General features: G+C 39.1%; 1 protein-coding gene across 1 annotated transcript in view; it reads right to left on the bottom strand.

Moving 5' to 3' along the window:
- The window catches only part of DPYD (dihydropyrimidine dehydrogenase), a 329,513-nt gene that overhangs the window by 67,392 nt on the left and 244,127 nt on the right, over positions 1-17,994 (bottom strand). Inside the window, exon 18 of the mRNA XM_058029810.1 lies at positions 17,467-17,586. Within this exon, the coding sequence (XP_057885793.1) occupies positions 17,467-17,586 (120 nt within the window). The remainder of the gene's footprint in view (positions 1-17,466; positions 17,587-17,994) is intronic.

Here is a 17,994-nt window from a genome sequence, read left to right as displayed (position 1 = left end):
AGTGCTAATAGCCAGGGTAAGCTCCTGACACAATACATGGACAGGTGAATAGACCAGCATAAAAGCCAATAAAGATTTAGAAAATATTGCCCAGTTACCAGACAAGATCACTGCAGCCATCTCAAAGGGACAAATGAGTTCCTGCTGAATCCTTCCCCTCAAAAGTGTGAGTAGTTCACTACTCACTTGCTGCCCTTTTATTCCAACGCAGAGACTGACATTTAACCTGAAGTGTGGCAGAAATGGTTCTGGCTGTTTACAGATCTGTTCAAAGGCAGCCCTGCCTCTGTCAGCCTCGGCAGCGCTACCTTTGTTTGAGCGGTTTTAACCTCCATAACAACCACCCCGGTCAACACGGCCCTGGAACCAGGAGGGGTGTGTGTGCCCACACGGCTGTGCCAGTGCTTCAGCACATACATAATTCTAACCGCAAAAAGGCAATTTAGTACAAGTAAGGACACACTGGAAGAGACATGACTGCCTGCTGAGCAGGGAATTGAGGTTCCTACATTGCATTTAAAAAGCCAAAATTACTGAAAAATGCAGTACAACAACTTTTCAGGCCATTTACAAAACCTGACTCATACCTTGTGCTGTTTAATAACCACTTGCCTAAGAAGTCCATCACAGAAAGGGATGCAGAACTTCAGAAACTATGGCAAACTAAAGAAACCAGGCCTGGACAACTAGAAAGCTCAGATAAAGTATTTCTTTCTTGCTTTACATAACTCAAGTTAATCATTGTCCTATTTTGAGGTTTATCTATTTTATTGTCTATCCCTCTATTTTATCTGTATCATCCAGTTGCTGTTATGCATAATAAACAATTTTATGTACCAATGTATTTAGATCTATTTATAGATACATAGAGATATTAAAAATACATCACAAACACAAATTTTTGTGAGACAAAAGACTCAATTTGAGTAGAAAACACTGTATTTGCCTGTGCATTAGTGTCTACATAGATATCTACCACAGTATTATTACATATCCATATAATCTGTGTGAGTATATATATACATGCACACTCAGTAGATGTATTTCCATATTCACATATACATAAAACAGTGGATGACACGTCCCCTGATAAAACCTGTTATTTCAACACTTCAAGTGAAAAGTGTTAAAATAAATGGCTCATCACATACAATGTGTTAAAATAAATGTTTATTTCAACACTATGTGTATCATAGCCATTTATTTCAACACTTCCCATTTCTCAAGACTCACACAACCAAGAGTAGGAGAACTGATAGCTATACCTAAGGTAGCTGAAGCACACAGCCCTACTCTGCTTGCCATAGGATGAGTAGGAAGTTACTTGACACTTTTTTTCCTCCCAGCAATAAATGGAAACTACCTACCTTGACTGTTCGTGGGGATCTGCATGTGCCTGTAAGCTGGTGGGCTGCGTCATCATTTGGAAATGAAGTGCCATACCAGAGTCTTCTGAGATATTTGGGAAGCAGGCTACAGCCACCAGGGTAGGTTTGAGAAAAGAAGCAAAGCATGGGGGCCTTTGAGAATTTCACTTTGCTGTTTCTGACTCTGACACAAAAGCTTCTGGGCAGACAAAGATTTATGAGATCAAGAGCAAAACCTAGAGCTGTTCATCCTGAGGGCTGGATGGGATGTGATTGTTGTAGGACCAGCTATATTCTGGTGATCAAATTATGAGTTAGAGAACATCTGGGTTCTCACTTTACCTGCAGAAAAAAGTTTATTGGGAGGGTTCTTCAGCTCAAGATCTACCTTAATTTTAATACAGAACCTGATGGGTCTTTGGACCAGCAATCTTCCATCTTTAGGTGGTTTCCAAAGCACAAATATAGTAATGGGGGCTTTGAGCAGTTAGGTTAGTGTCAGCAGCTGAACTTGCTCCTACAAGCTGAGCTCACACCTTACATTATAGGCCAAGGATGGCTAGCACCAGTTTCTTTCTCTGCTTTATTTTGGGAGGAAGGCACAAGAAGCTCCCATTTTCTGGCAGCTCCCCCTGGAGCCAGAGGGCACTATGCCTTTATAGATCTAAGGGACAGAGGCAGGATAAGAATGAAAAAATTTAAATAATGCACAAAACCTCCACAAACCTTGAGTTCCCTCTGAGCAATATTTACCACTAACTTGCCCGTAATATTTTCTTACAGCTTTCCTCCTTTGAAAAACTTTAAAAGCATGATTAAAGATTTCCTAGGCCCTAGCAAGACAGTGTGGTTTTAAGAAGATAAACACTTGGAGGGGCATTATCTTTTCTTTTTTTTGTACATTTTCTTCTCTGAAATTGCAGATCTGTTGGTCTGAATGGACAGAGCACAAACCCACAAAGCAAACTAATAAAAGTTCAGCAAAGACTTTGCAACCAGCATGCCCTATCAGAAGACTGTTCTGCAGCCAGACAACGAAAAACTGAGATCACAGTTTCATCAGCTCACAAACAAATTCACTGCCTTGAGCCAAGCCACTTCACAGTGTTAGTTGCCTCTATTCAAAAATGTCTCTTCCTGTAAAATTATTTTCCTCCCCATGTCACTTTTGTCAGGTAAATCACTACAACCATTTTGTAGTAGAAAGTAGAATAGTCTACAATGCAATTAAAGCTCTCCAGAAAAAACCCACAGTGCTTTCAGCCTTTCACTTTCTTCAGATGTGATTAGTTCCAGAAAGAGCAGGTATCATCACTCCTTTGTAGGCACCGCAGGTTATAAGATTAGTCCTCAGAGGCTGGCAACACATAATAAAAGTGCTTTATTCATAAACATCAATCAGTTTCAAGAATGGCAGTTGCTCACAGAATGGAAATATTCAGCTAATAACTACTGTAGACATTAAAACACTGTATGACAGATATGTAGTGCTCATTACACCAGAACACTTTCTTATAATTATGCTTTCATAACCAGGTACATAAGTTTCTAAATATTCAGTTCCTTACACTTTGTTTGTTTTTTTTTTTAGGGTAGATATTTAAAAAATACTCTTTCCCCAGAGGGTGGATGGGCACTGGGACAGGCTCCCCAGGGCAGTGGTCACAGCACCATCCTGACAGAGCTCAAGAAGCATTTGAAAAATACCCTTGGGCACATGGTGTGACCCTTGGGGATGGTGCTGTGCAGGGCTGTCAGCTGGACTTGATGATCCTTGAGGGTCCCTTCCAATTCAGCACATTCTGTGATTTTTTTTAAAATTAATTTAGAGGACAACACTTAGTTTTCCATGAATGAAAAAGACTCCCCTCCAACAGAGAGGTGATACCTTGGATTTAGCTGAAGCCTTAGATGTGCATGGATGACAATTTAGAATTTTCTTTTCTTCTTCTTTTTTATAACCTTCACGATTATAGGGAATTTCATGCCATTTCTTTAGCTGAGAACATACTGAAAGCTGAAGTCAGTGGCATAATGAAAAGCAAAATAATTGCTTGTCCATGCTGTGTAAACTATTTGTGGAATAAAGGAAGTCCAAACCCTATTTGGAGAGGCCTTTACTAGCTCTGGATATATTACTGAGAGTTGCTAATTAAAACATGGTTATATCAGTCCTGCTTGTGACCAGCCACACAACTCAGTGCTGATTTCAAGAAGAAATTATACACCCATATCATAACTCTGCTTTCTGCATTAATAAAAAATAACAGCATTAATAGGCCTAAATATTCATTTGTTTGATGTATTCAGAGCAACAGAAGGGGGTGCAAGGGAATTTAGTGTATTGCTCTGTCAGATCACTTTAATTATCCAATGAGGGTAGCTCAGAGGGTGAGGGACTTAATTGATGTACTTACTCATCCCCTCAGCTTCCACTGAAGAAAAATGGTAGCAACACAACTCCTAAACTGCATTTGTTGGTCTTCAGTGATCAAAGTAAAGGCCAATTAACAGAAAGCCAGGGGCCCACAAAGTGTTTGTTGATTTTAAAATACTGATCAGAACACACACTGCTACTGTTAAACACACAGCAGCAGTATCTGGCACTTACACAGTGCCTTCTAGGAGAGGATGTCCAAATGCTATACAAGAGTATAATATTTTTATCTCCCAGAATAAAAAGTCTACACAGGCAGGCCTGGAAATGTGTGTAAAGAAAGCAATTCCACCTGAGCAGTTGGTTCTCCTGGTCACAAATCCCTTGTCCCAGAATGTCCTCTCACCCTTTTCTCTAAAACTGTTTGTAATTTAAAGGATAACTTTTTAGAAGCATGCTTTGTAAATCAATGTAAGCAGTCTCCTCTCAGAAGTAAATTACATCCTAATGTGCCAAGCACCTTATTCTGTGGGTTGTCATGGATGAGGTGTTATGCCCAGTCACAGCACTGCCTCAAGCATGGAAATACAGGGGCTCACAGAAGCACACAGGACTGTGCTTGACTGTCGCTGTCACCCATAAAGGAATTATTTTCTCCATCCTTCCTATCTTTCTCTAACCTAAAAGAAAACATATATGATTCACTTTGGGGCCAGTATCTTTGGGAAAACTGTGTTGCTTCTGTGTTTTTCTTGATTATGCATAATTCTTAGAATTCTGAAGGTTATTTTTGGGCAAGCAATGTACATACCAAAATGAGGATATTTGAGCAATTGCTGACACAATACTGTGTATGGAAAACTCAAAGAGGAAGACTCACAAAAGCATAAATGCTCCATGTGAAACTCTAACACATCTGTTCAGCACTGGAAAGCCTGCATTTAAGTCCAAAGCACTAGAAAGCTGAGACAAGTGCATTTTTGGAATCAAAACAAATGACGGTAATTTAAGAAAATACTATGAAGCACACAAAGGCTGTACAATGCCATATGTTGCACAATGCATCTGGTAATCAATTTAATGTATATGCCAAGTTTACTAGAAGCCCAAATTGGCTTAAGTTCTTTACTCAGAAATTCAAAAAGTAAACTAAAAGCATTCCAAACATGGTGCTCTTACAATTAGTAAAAAAGTGGATTTTTCTTTTTACCTACAGAACACCCAAAAAATTAATCTCTTAAATTACCTCCCATAATGAATACACATCCAAACTTCAATTTCGATCAATAGCTTTCATAGACCCACAGTTTCAGGACATGGTTTGTTTTACAGTTTAAAAGATAAATGTGATTTTAAAATTATTTTATGCTCAATGTTTACTTCTGGCTTGTAGGTTTGAAATCATGTAGGTTTTATGCTGTCATTTGTGATTCTATACACAATACACTACTGAAGATGTCATCAAACACAGATGTATAACCAACCTTGCAAGTACTGTGGTCTTAAATCAAATATGAATCCACCATTACAGTATTAAAAATACAGCAGAAATCCCTAATTCAAGTGGACAGTATCACCTATAAAGCCAAAATAAATGGTGTAGGATAATAGTTTCCAGACTTGGGTCACAGTGTCAATGCAGAGACTCGAGCTGTGCTAACTGACCAAGCTTGATCTTGCTTGCCAGAGCATGCTTGTCAATATTTAGCTCCCAGAGAGTATGTCATGAATCTTTACAAAAACTAGCATAAATACAAAATACTATAGCAGCTGCTGTGATCCTTTTTCTAACACTGAGATTAAATTGCTGAAATTTGTTTTGAGCTTTTTAAACCAGAAGATGCGTGGCATATACCTACTGTAACAAGAAAGTGAGAAACAGCATTAAGGGATTGCAATGCTGTTATTAGGGCTTTAAAAATACATAAAAACACCAGATGCTTACATTAAGTGATTGGAAGATATTTTAATGCCAAGCTTAAAAAATATCACTTTCTCCTGTAACATCAGATTAGAAAATGGACTGGGATAAAATAGCATACACCTGCATTTTCAAAAAGAGAAATCTAAGCTGCACCAGTAAACCCCACATCATTTATTTGCCTAACCACTGGAATTTCACTACAAAATGTAGGTGCACACTGCCTTAGGCATTTGACAGCAGTACCTACACTAATATGTAAGGAATACACTAACCTCAAATTTCTGATGCATCAATGGAGCGAGAAAGGAAGCCACCTCTGAGAATGCTTACCGGGATGAGGGGGAAGCCTGGGAGTCTCCTAGTGAAGTGCCTGATGCTTGGGGGATAACCCTCAGCTGTACCTGGCTAGCACCTCTGCCTCCATCTGCTGTGTTCCCTGAGCCTGGCCATTCTGGGACAGCCCCAGAGGAAGCAGGGACACAGACACACGTGGCAGTGGCACAGCTCAGGAGGGCAACGCAGGTGGCACAGGCAGAAGAGAGCACCACTGCTGCCTGCCTTCTGTGCCAGCCTCATTGGTGAGAAACAGAAAGAAACAGCAAAGGACAGAGGAGACAGCCCTGGAAAAGCCCAAGTTTGCAAAAGAGACTAAGAGTGATTTTTTTTTTTTTAGGACCTTTTCATACTATCTGACTCTAACAGTAAGCTGGGGATGTCCTCAGAGCTGCAAAATATTAAGCCTGAAAGAAAAGAAAAATAAGCACACCAGAAAGAAATCTTTGTGCCAGCCCCACTCAAAAGGCAACTCTGCACTAAAACTCCCCACAACAAGATGGAGCAAGACTTCCCTACGTCTGGCAGGGTTTACCTCCTTTCTGGATACCTGCCAAGAACGAATCATCTAAAATGATTTTATAAAAAAAGATGCAAACCACCTCTCCGTTATACCAATAAATCAGAATCTACCACATAGTAGATTTTTCTAATATTTCTTGACAAAGTAAGGTGCCAGGAGATATTCCTTGGAAGTCTGAATTCTTCAGATCCCACCTTGAGTAAGTTCTGAAGAAATTTCTCCTTTTATACATAAGAAAAAGGAACAGATTCTTATGAGAATTGTTTGGCAGTACCTTCTCTGCAAGCACACAAAATTTATCAGTGCCTAGAATGAGAAGATTTCTCTGATTACTCACTATTGAAAGCTAAGCAGCTCTTGAGTGGGCATGTATCCAAAAATTGGTGAAAACACGGCCAATTATGGGGTACTCAAATAGGTGAGCAACTGACATGGCCATAAGAGCATAAGTAGAGCAATAGCTGACAGGATTTAGATAACCTTGGCCCAGGCAAAACCTGGACTGGAGTAACCACACATTCTTTTGGAAACCAACAGGTCACTCAATGGGGTCATGAAACATTTGTGAATGGACAGACACTGCTGCAACACAGCTGGCTATGTCTTCACTGACATGCCCGCTTGCAAAACCACACAGCTTTCTCCTCATTTTGAGCTGCCTGTAACAAAGTTCTTCACAGCATCAGCCTTGCCTCAGTGCTGAGTCAGGTGTGGTACCACACATTCTAGGGACACACCTCACGCCATTAAAAACACCCTCTCTTTGTATCTGCAATGGATTTCTCATTCTGGAACAGTGGGACACGCTCCTCAACAGCTCTCCCTCGGCTCTCACTTTTAACCCAAACAACAGTGGCTCAATCCCTGACTATGAGTGTCTTCTGGGATTTAAATGGAATTTAGGGAAGATGGTTACATGGTGCGTGTTAATAGAAAAGACAATTTCAATTACCCAGCAATGCAGAAACTGCAAATTGGTCATAAATTGGAAAACTGAATTCCAACAGCAGGTTCCCTAAAAGATTTTGTAGGATATGTTTGTGTATCCTGTGTGTGAGCAGGACATTTATACAGCTCATTGTATACAATGAGGTGCTTGCATGAAAAGGCACATTAAAATGCAGATTCCCTAGCTGACTACTGTATATTAGATGCATTCTTTTGAAAGGTTAAAAAAAATGTTCTGATGGTTGCGAAATACATTTATAAATGCTTCTGGTAATCATTTGCTAGGAATGAAGTGATGCCCAGTGAAATACAAATCCAGAATCTACCCAGTAAAACAAATCTGCTCTATTTTGTCTTCTGTATTTTACGTGTGAAATTGGCATTAGGATTTATTCCTTATTCAAGCAGGATACTAGAAAATACAGAATGTTAGCAGGATTTAGGTGAATAAAGATGGTGAGTTCATAATAAATCATAGCTAACCAGTGGTAGCACTTTTCAAAGCTACATAGAAGCAGGACATCAGCACTAATGAGGTAAGCATATCCTTCTGAAGCTGATTGGTGTAAACAAATGCCTTGCATTTAAACTCGTTCCAAGGATAATTTCTTCATTTTTTTTCTAAACCCCTGTATCTGATTGTCAAACTATCCTGAAACAGGATTGCTCCCAGCAAGCACACCTTCATGTAACTGTGAAACCTTCTCTTCAAGACACTGTGACCCATTTCTAAAGCACATCAATCAAGCACTTTGTAAGTGGTGGGAAAGGTGAGAGCCTCAATATCCTCACAGAGATGCACAAGCTGTTGAGGCTGCTGATCCAGAGGGAGGAGCTCGCACACAATAGAGAGGTTGGGGTGCTTTGGCAGCAGTGGTAGGATCCCCACAGAGATAGGAAAAGACAGTAGTCAGTCAGCCTATTCTGCAAGCACAGCTGTCCCACAGAGAGAAGGGAGAACAGGAAGAAGCTCCAGGCTAGTAAATGTTAAATAAGAAGTCATTTTTCTAATTATTTTTTAGCTCCTATTTTGATTTTGATCTGTAAATGTGATGCTGTTTTTTTTTCATAAATGCAAAAATGTGTTTATTCTCCACATGAGAATATGCCTCCACAGAATAAAGATGGGCTCTACAGACAACATATGCCACTTGGTGACTAGAGCAAATTAATATCCAAAGTAATACTGAAAAAAATCAACGTGCTTGTGACACACCGGGTCAAACTCAGAGGTTTTAAGCACTGCTGATAAAATTGTTACTCAGAATTGTTTACAAATTCTACCAATTCTTGATTTGGTTTTGGGTTTTTTTTTTTGAGGGGGGAGATTATAATTAGAAGTTCTACTCTGACTGACAGGTACAGTTTATAATTTCCACAGAAGGCATTTGTCTCATTGATCACTCGTAAGCACCACCTGTACCACAAGCCCTGCTGTTGATTCAGATCTGGAATAACAAGTCAGCAGGAAAGATGATTATGGGCCCTGCACCGTCAGCAACACAGACCTTGGAGCATCGACATGAAATCACATGAATTGGGTGCCTATTTACTTTGCCAGGTCTTTCCTCTGCCTCCTACACTGAAGCTCCCTAAACTCTCATAACAAGTATACAGGTTTTAATCCATCATATACACACTGCAACAAAGCTTTTTACACCTACAAACCTGCTTGAACTCTGCCACTTGGAGCCATCTTCTTTGTGCTCCAGTCCGTGACCACACACCTGTCACTTCTTCTGGAATGACAGAATGTACATGTGCATCACCTGCACACTGAGAGAGGAAAGCTTTCCTCATCCCTAATTTAGTGATCACCAGAGGAAGGTCAGCAGCCAGAGCGACCCTGCCAGCCAGCCATTGGGACAGCACAGGGCACACAGTTCTCCCAGCTTAGACACACTTTTGCAGTCAGCAGTAGCCTTTCAGCTGTAGGAAAGGCTGGAGAATTATACTGCATGCCATCACAGTCTCTAGACCTCATTCAAGCATTATTTTGAAGTAAAAATAAATTTTGACTTCATTGTGAGTGTCTGTGGAGAGAGGTGAGCAAGACTGAGACCTGCTGAGACTTAATGGCAAACAAACCTAGCAGTAGACTTCACCAGAGCTTTTCTTGATTTTTATTATTTTAATTAATGTCCATTTGAAAATTTTGATAGTATTTTCATTCCTGTGTTAGAATAAACTAAAAAGTACTTAAATGCCAAGTACTTTTCAAATAAATAATTAATAGGATACTGAAAGTAATTAAATGACTTCTGAAATTAATTATAGCAATCTTTTTACAACAGAAATATTTCAATTTTAAACACAATTATCTTCAAAAGACATGACACAAAAGAGATTTTTTGGGGGTGTGTCTTTGCTTAAAATTAGAACAGGTGATCGTAAGACACTTTTTCCCAGACCTGGCAGACATGGAAAGAATCAACTCATGCTAACGAAGTCACCACCAGTGGGTTTGATCTTGCTGATATTACCTGAAGGAAAGATTTTCGGCTCCTGACTGACTTACACCTCTTTATCAGGTAATAGTTTACCTGTGGTACACTCATCTACACCCATTACTGCAAATACAAGCCCCTGCTCCACCAACCTGCTTTGAAACACTTTTAAAACCTGCTTTGAAACATCTCTTTTACCTTCTCTTTTAATTTCCATTCTTTTTAATCAGACTGTGTCTTCAAGAGGCTAACTATGAGAACACTCAGTACTTAATCATGTTAATCTATACCACTCTATGAACAGATTTCCCATTTTATCTTCCTGCACCCAGAATAAACCTTCATGTTCTTTTTCCACAATCTATACTATAGTGATTTTCTCTTATTTTTTTATATTGCGTCTGAGAAGAATTTATGATTTTATATTAATTGTTTTCTGACATGTGCCTTTGGTTGCCATGAGTTAGACTCCATAGCTTAACACTTATCTGTTTATAAAAAACCCCAATCAACTGTGAAATGAATTATTTCAATTGTACATATTCCATATGAGCTCAGATAGAAACAGTAAATCCAGAGTGTTCAACAGCAGCAGTTTAGAGATTAACCTAATTACAGGCTATTAAACCAGGAGAATGCAGCCAATTGCATTTCTAGCAGCCTGCACAGAACAGCAACAGATAATGATGATTTGATGGTTTTCTAGGACTTTGGAACAAATACTTGGCTTTTAGTCTGAGAGCAATGCTGGACATTCCTGTCTGATGCTTGGGGGATTCAGCCAACTAACAGATACATTTGGTGAAGAATCTCATTCTAGTCATGCCCTCCCTTCCTAATTTCCCTTTTCACTGTTTTGTCGTCTTTGCCTGTTCCTCGGGGAACCGAGTGATTGATAGCCTAATCCAATGACTGTATTACAGCTGCCTCAACTTGGACTCTTTTCCTTATCATTAGCAGTTAGCCTATGGTTAAATTCACAGCTCACTGCTTGGTACAGCCCCTGAGATTTAAGGGTCTGGCCTTTAGAAAATATTTAACATAAAATTGAAATCTTGACATACTGAGAATTCAGTTCTCTGCAAGGCTTCTTTAATTAATCCAATGTACTGTACCATTGTTCTATATGAGGCTCTGACATGGTGAACTGTTACTGAAGCTCACAGAAATGTGTAATTCTAAATTAAACACTCGTTTACATGTACCTACACTGCATTTGTTTCCCAAGTACATGTGCGCGAATGTGAAAATTTAAATCCAATCTCTAACAATAATAAACCACAAACCAATTACACTCAAGGAGGAAAGACTCTTCATTCTTTTCAATCTCAGAATCAGCTTTTTTTCAAAGTAAGAGGAGGAGAAAACACAGCTTTGTTTAAATGCTCTGTGTAAAGACTCCTCCTTCATTCTTTCTCCAGGACTCATTTAATCTTTTGGTGAATGAAATCAATTATGATAATTTTTAATCAATGCACTAAAAGTATAAAGTTTTTTCTTTGTGGGAATGAAATTGGCTAGATAATACTAAAAATTGAAAAAATATGCTTAGTTCTCTAACCTTATTTAGAGAATACTTATTTTTAAATAGCTATAGGAAGGATGTAGACCTTGATCTATGCTGTAAACCTTTGCCCTACTTCCAGTCAGTCGATGAGCTGCAAGCCTCTATGAAAATGGCAGCTGAGTCCCAGATGAAAAATTATGCATCTCATAAACTGCTATTCTGCTGAAATGTCAAGCTATGGCAGGGCTGTACCTCAAATTCAGCACTTGGCATTTTCCTTCTGTCTGCTTTGTTGCCATGAAGCAAACATGAACAGTGAGGATTTGTGTAGGGCAGGTAGCAGGCGAGCTCCCTGTCAAAAATCTATTATTAGGGCTCTGATCTCTCCTGCACAGACCAGTGATGGCAGTACACTAAGAGAAATCAGACTGCTGCAAGGACATGACAGAAAACAGAGGACTCTTTGTGAATCCTGACATAATATATGCAAATAAGGGCTTTTAATGGCTGAGCTACATTGAACAGGAATAATAAAACAAAATTAAAATTGTACTATGGCATATATTTTGTTTTTCACCGCTTTCCACACTGTTTTATAAATATATGTTAATGTAAATTGTCTTTAACTCCCGGTAAATATTTATACTAAACAGGACTGCCTATGCAAACATACAGTTTGTTTTGTTTCCAGTGATGGGCAGCTTTTCATTCATTTCTATTGACCAAAATCCACACTGCACTGTCACTGAGAGAACTGTGATGAGTAAAGTGAATGCTCTTAGCTGTTTTTTTCACTTTTCTTTTAATCATGTGTCACTGAATTAAAATTAAAACGCAGCCTTTGTTATTGTAACTTCAACTTTTTCTCTTTCAATATAATTCATACATTTCAGATTAGAATATATGTCTCTATTAATAAAATCAATATACATTTTAATTTAATAACTCCCGAAAAGCGTTCCCTTAAATGTCACAATTGCTCTTGGACAGTGTTTTTCTGAAAAAACAGACAGCTCCACGAACTTCAGAAAGTAATAAAATTAACTGTCTCTGCTGTTTTCCAATAATTACACAGTCCTGTGTTTAATGACTGAATCCACCACCTAGATATCCTCCTTCTCATATCCCTTGTGGGCAGCTATGAAGTTATAAAACACAGCTTCCTGAATCTCTCTTTTTCTGGAAAACAAGCACATGTACTTGCACATGCTGTACAATAAATTTGTGCAAATAATGCCAAAGTACTACAGCATATAATAAATGGACAAAGCAATAACAGCACACAGACATGAGGTATTTGAATTGCTACTGTAAAATACTGCAATATTTCTGAAACAAAGCATTAAAAGAATACATAGTGAGTGCACCGTAGAGAGATTTGCTTTTAACCAAAGTTTTTGCTAAGTCCAGTGTATGGTTTTATAAATTTATCCCCTAAGGATTTGGCTTCCAGACAAAAACAAAGAAACAAACAGATGACAAAGAACAAAAAACCATGGAAATTTAAACAGAAGCTCTGCTCTATTTTGCCTGCAATAGATATCCCATTGTGCTGCAATGTGATGTGTTTTATAAAACACATCTGGAATATGGAAGCACAGTATGAAAGCTCATGGAAAAAATCTTTTAAAAAAAAAAATTTAAAATACATTTCAAAGGGAAGTGTGCAGCTGCCGACAGTATATTAACACTTCTCAGAAACCTGGCAACTTTTTCTGGTATCTATTAAATACCAGAATAAGCATTTTCAAAATAATTTACACTTACACAAACTAAAGCATGTCTTTCAGAGCCAGAGGTCATCATTCTTTGTGAGGATAGAAACACCCACTATTTCCCTCTTTTAATAGACAAATACCTTGCAAATACTCTTCCCATGTATAGGAAGAACTCATGACCAAATCTCACATATTCTACATTCTCAAACCTGAAATACTGCTAGATCCATTTTAAAAGCTTCTGCATGGAAATCAAACTGTCTCTAATGCTGCAAACACATATAACAGTTACACAGTTTGAAAAATTGCATCTTAATTTCAATATTTTTTTCTTTCATCATAAGGGCTTATTTCCTTAACCATATTTTGTATGGACTTCATTAGGATAACTATGCTTTTAGAGTAATGGGCAGTTCCTCTAAATGTATTTTTAAAAAATTATTTTTAAAAAATGTATGAAAACTGGGGGATCCTCTAAACACAATGTCCTCTCAGATAACAGGGCCACAAAAATCTGCAGGGCTACCATAGCCTTTAGACTCATCTGATGCTCTACAGTGCAGATTGGAAATTAATTTTCTTTAGAAAATAACAATATATCAAAATTAAAGTGAAATTTTTCCTGAAAAAAATATTTATATATATGTATATATATAGTCACAAAGATAGAGGTAAAAGTAGAAGAAAAACCTAAGATATTTTATAAAGCTCAATATTTTTAGGGTAAAACTGGAATCCAGGGGGCTCAGCTATGACCTGGGCTCACACCTGGGATTTAAACCTGGCTCTCCTCATGTTCAGGTCAGCAGGCTGTGCTAGTATGAGTGTGTATCCTGTGAGAGCTGTTTCACTTTGTATTAATAATTCAGTATTTGCAGGGAAGTGGAGAAGAGAGAGACTGGTCCTACAGCCTGACAGTCAAACCTGGGGTACTGGGATCCCTCCCTGTCAAAGCCAGCCAAGAAACAGGAGGGTACAGAGGAGGAAACAGGGATGCCTCTTGCAGCTTAGCAATTTTCAGCTGATCAAATTAGATCAAAACAGGAAGGTCACTGCCCGAGCACTGGCTGACAAGAAAACACTGACTCTGACAACTCAAAACTAAATGGGGCTTTCAAAGTAATCCCATTAAGTCTCTCCTTCTTTGAACAATTGTTTAAAAAACGTTTAAAAAAAAAAAAAAGAGACCAAAGTCTGTTCTCAAAACATCTCAGGATTTGGCAATGATGTTAATAAAATTTTTTCTTATTATTTTTCTTTATGTTAGATAAATAATAGGAAACTACATGTGATTTCATAATTTAAGAGGAATTACAAAAAAAAATTCCGCTTCAAAAATGAAAAATGAACATCCTGCATACTTAGAAAAATGAAGAATGAACCTCCTGCATACAGCTGCTTCTGCATGAGGCAGACAAGAAGAGAAAGGATGAAGAGGCCAAGGGGAAATTTTATATGGAAAATATTTTTTCAGTATATGGCCATGTAGGAGGACATTTTTGAACACTGGAGGACAGTCTGTCAGTCAAAATGTTGGGCAGCTGCTGGGGCACGGCACTAACCCATCTTTGTTATTTTCTCTTTGTTGGAAGCCTTCATCAAACTCAGAGGAGGGAGTTTGCACTCACCTGGAAGAGGCAACCTGCACTGCCCTAACACAGTGACTTTATAAATCCCTGGAGAACATTGGTCCTTTAAGAGACCAACTTCTTGTCCTGAGACCTGGTAAGTGCCAGGGCCAGCAGACACACACAGGGGCTGCATAATGCTGAGGGTCACCACTGTTGAGTCAAGGTGCATTTCAGACCTCACCAGGACACCTCAGGGGACCCTGTGCTGAGACCTCCACAGGGCTGGGGCCAGAACTCCTGCCTCACTCACTGCTCCTCTGGGCCATGGCAGCATCACTGCCAGTCCACAATCTATACACACGGAAAAACCCAGAAAGCCTGATCCAGCCTGGCTGTGTGCTGTATCTGCCCTAGGTTTGTGCACGACAGAACAACAATGAACCAGCTGTGCTTTGGGAAAACATGCTGAAAATGAACCAGACTTACTGCTTCTATAATAGTGCTGTCTTTCACTTCAAAAATTAATTCTCTCTTGAGAAGAATTATTTGGAAAAACAACAAAAACTTACTGACTCTATCAGATAATAGAATAAAACAAATTTACGCACATCAAAATAGAAACCCAGTATGTTCCGCTGTGAAGCGACTTTGATGCCAAGACCACAGAGCACTTCCCACCAAGCCTGTAGGCATGTAAGTGGTGTTCCTGCCATCCCACAGACAGGGGAAACAGAGCACAGAAAGGTCAAGTGTCCGGCTGCAGGCCACGTGTCTCCGCTGTGGCACAGCTGGAACAGGAGTACGGCCGCCCTGCCCCTTGCTCTGACAAGATGACACACTCTCCCACTTTCTGTCTTCTTGTAAGCATGCTAGCTCTCCTGATTTAAAATTGCTCCCCTGCTTTTGGAAATTTGTGTACTGCTACACCTGACTGCTGAGCAGGAAGTATTGCAATATCCTGCCAAGTTATTGACTTTATTGACTCCGTGGCTTTCTTTTGTGCAAGGACTTGTGGCATTGGGACCCAGTGATGACTCTTCCAAAACACAATAAATTGACAACACTTTCAGTATTCTAAATATTTTTTAAATAAGCTGATTTGCATCATAGGTAATGGTGCATCCTAAAATGTAATTTTTTCTCTCCTCTGATACACAAAAAAATTTAGGAAAAAAATTTATACTTACAAACATACACGGACACATATATATAAATAAAATAAAGAAGCAACTTTTCTTTGGCTCCATTTAGTATTATAAACCACAGAAGTGCTGGACCATCCTCACAGCTGGACATGCAGGTGCCATTGTAATTCACATTGCATACGTGTTTCAAATTTGTGACATAGACACACTTCTCTAAAATGCAGCCATTTTATATATTTTATTAGGCAGAATTACGGTAGAAAGGATTATTCACAAATTGCAACTTAAATGAGAAAATGTGAATGGTGTTACTTATATAAAATACTACTGCAATAGTTCTTTTATTAATTTTTAATGCACAGCACCCACTGTGACCTCCTTTATTCTTTTCCTGTCAACATGGCAGGCTAGAGAAATTGAAATGGGCTTTAGCTGTTCTCTTCTTGTTCCCCTCTTCCTCCCATTTTGCATAATATAAAAATATAACATCTTATTGGACTGTCACTGTGAAACCATTATGCGATAGGCATAATGATTTTTTCTGATTGTTATCACTTTCTTACTTTTCAGCTTTCTCTAAAAAATTCCAAATTCTATGTAGTTATCTAAGGCAATAACACAATTTGCCACTGAATACACTCATCTGAATTAAAGTTTGTTTAAAAGTCATCTTTTGCTACATTTCCTATGGTTCTCTAAGGATAACACCAGTCACATAAAATATAGGATATTTTTGCCTGTCTGGTCTCCTCTGATTACTTTTTTGGGGTGAGGTAGGAGGTGGGTCCAATGGAATAATGTTTGACTCAATTGGGATGATGCTATTACTTCTTTTATGTATATTTACTGCTACTTTTATCACCAAGGAGACTAATCTCCATACCAGTAAAGCCAAGAAACTCACAGTATTGTCTTCAGGGCCAAGTTTGTGTTGTCACAGCAACAGAGTTCACAGGGTCAATAGATTAATACATTAGTGTGCACCGGCACTGAACTGGACTGTAAAAGTTTTGCAGCTGGTTTGAAAATTAAACTGTGAAGTAGGATTTGAAAATATGGGCTACACAAGATATTCTTGTATATCTTGAGGAATAGGCTACAAAAATATGCATATATTTGCCTAATACTGTCTATCATTTTTACCACAGTGGGAAGAGGAGGAAATAACCTCTCTGGAAAAAGTGCACTTAGTGGGAAGGAGCAAGGAAGGCTGGAGATTGGGCTATGAAACATACACTGCATTTGGATTGTTGATATTTCCCCCTGCGATGCCCTTTCATTAGCCTCTGTCTAACGTGGGGCCTGACAATTGTGACAGGATGAAAAATTTGAGGAAAAGCGAGGGTCACGAGGGAAGAGATTTCCTTCCCTCTCCAGTGACCCTATCACAGTATTCTGATGCAGTGCTTTACCATTAAGGAAAGGGCAACCTAAGAGCCTTCACACTTAATCTGTTCCATCTGTCATGACTTAGAAACATTGACCAGCAGTGAGCTTTAAGGACTCGGTGCGACTGCAGACATGATATTCTAGCCCACTACAAGGACCTCCTGATGTTTTGAAAGCCTCCAAGGAAGTACCATGCATCAAAAAGGGCAACACCTACCTGACATGCCACCATATGTGGTCCTCAGTCCTCGACCAACTGCTGGCCAAGGTGTGCTGTCTGCTTTCAGTCCCATCAGTCCTGACACAGTGTTGGTGGCTGTAACACCATCTGCGCCACCTGTGAAAGAAAAGGTCAGTCGCTTTTTCTTAAATCATGTGTACAAGAACAAGAGAGGATAAAATACTGAAGAAAACCTGTGAAACTCTGAAATAACTAGAAATTCAAATAAACAGCTGGAGAGCAAAAGCAACAAACTGCAAGGGGATGCACAGAAAGGCCCTTCTGACCAATCCTGGGAGAACAAATTTAGCACTAGCTTCAAGGCAGGCTGCATCAGCTGAAAGAGCTGTAAGGGCTATAAGACAGCATGTGGAAATGCTGGGGCTGACAGGCAGATCTCTGCCCTTCAGCTGTGTGGGATAGAACCTGCTACAGCAGTTGTTCAACACCTGAAGGTACCCCAAAACAGTGGCCACCTCCTCCAAGCTTCTGTGCAGCAAGACAAAAGAAGCAATGTGACAAAGA

The sequence above is a fragment of the Melospiza georgiana genome, chromosome 9 (genome assembly GCF_028018845.1).
Source record: "Melospiza georgiana isolate bMelGeo1 chromosome 9, bMelGeo1.pri, whole genome shotgun sequence".
NCBI classification, from domain to species: domain Eukaryota; kingdom Metazoa; phylum Chordata; class Aves; order Passeriformes; family Passerellidae; genus Melospiza; species Melospiza georgiana.
Note: the sequence above shows the minus strand (reverse complement) of the source record. Positions and strands in the feature narration are given on the sequence as shown.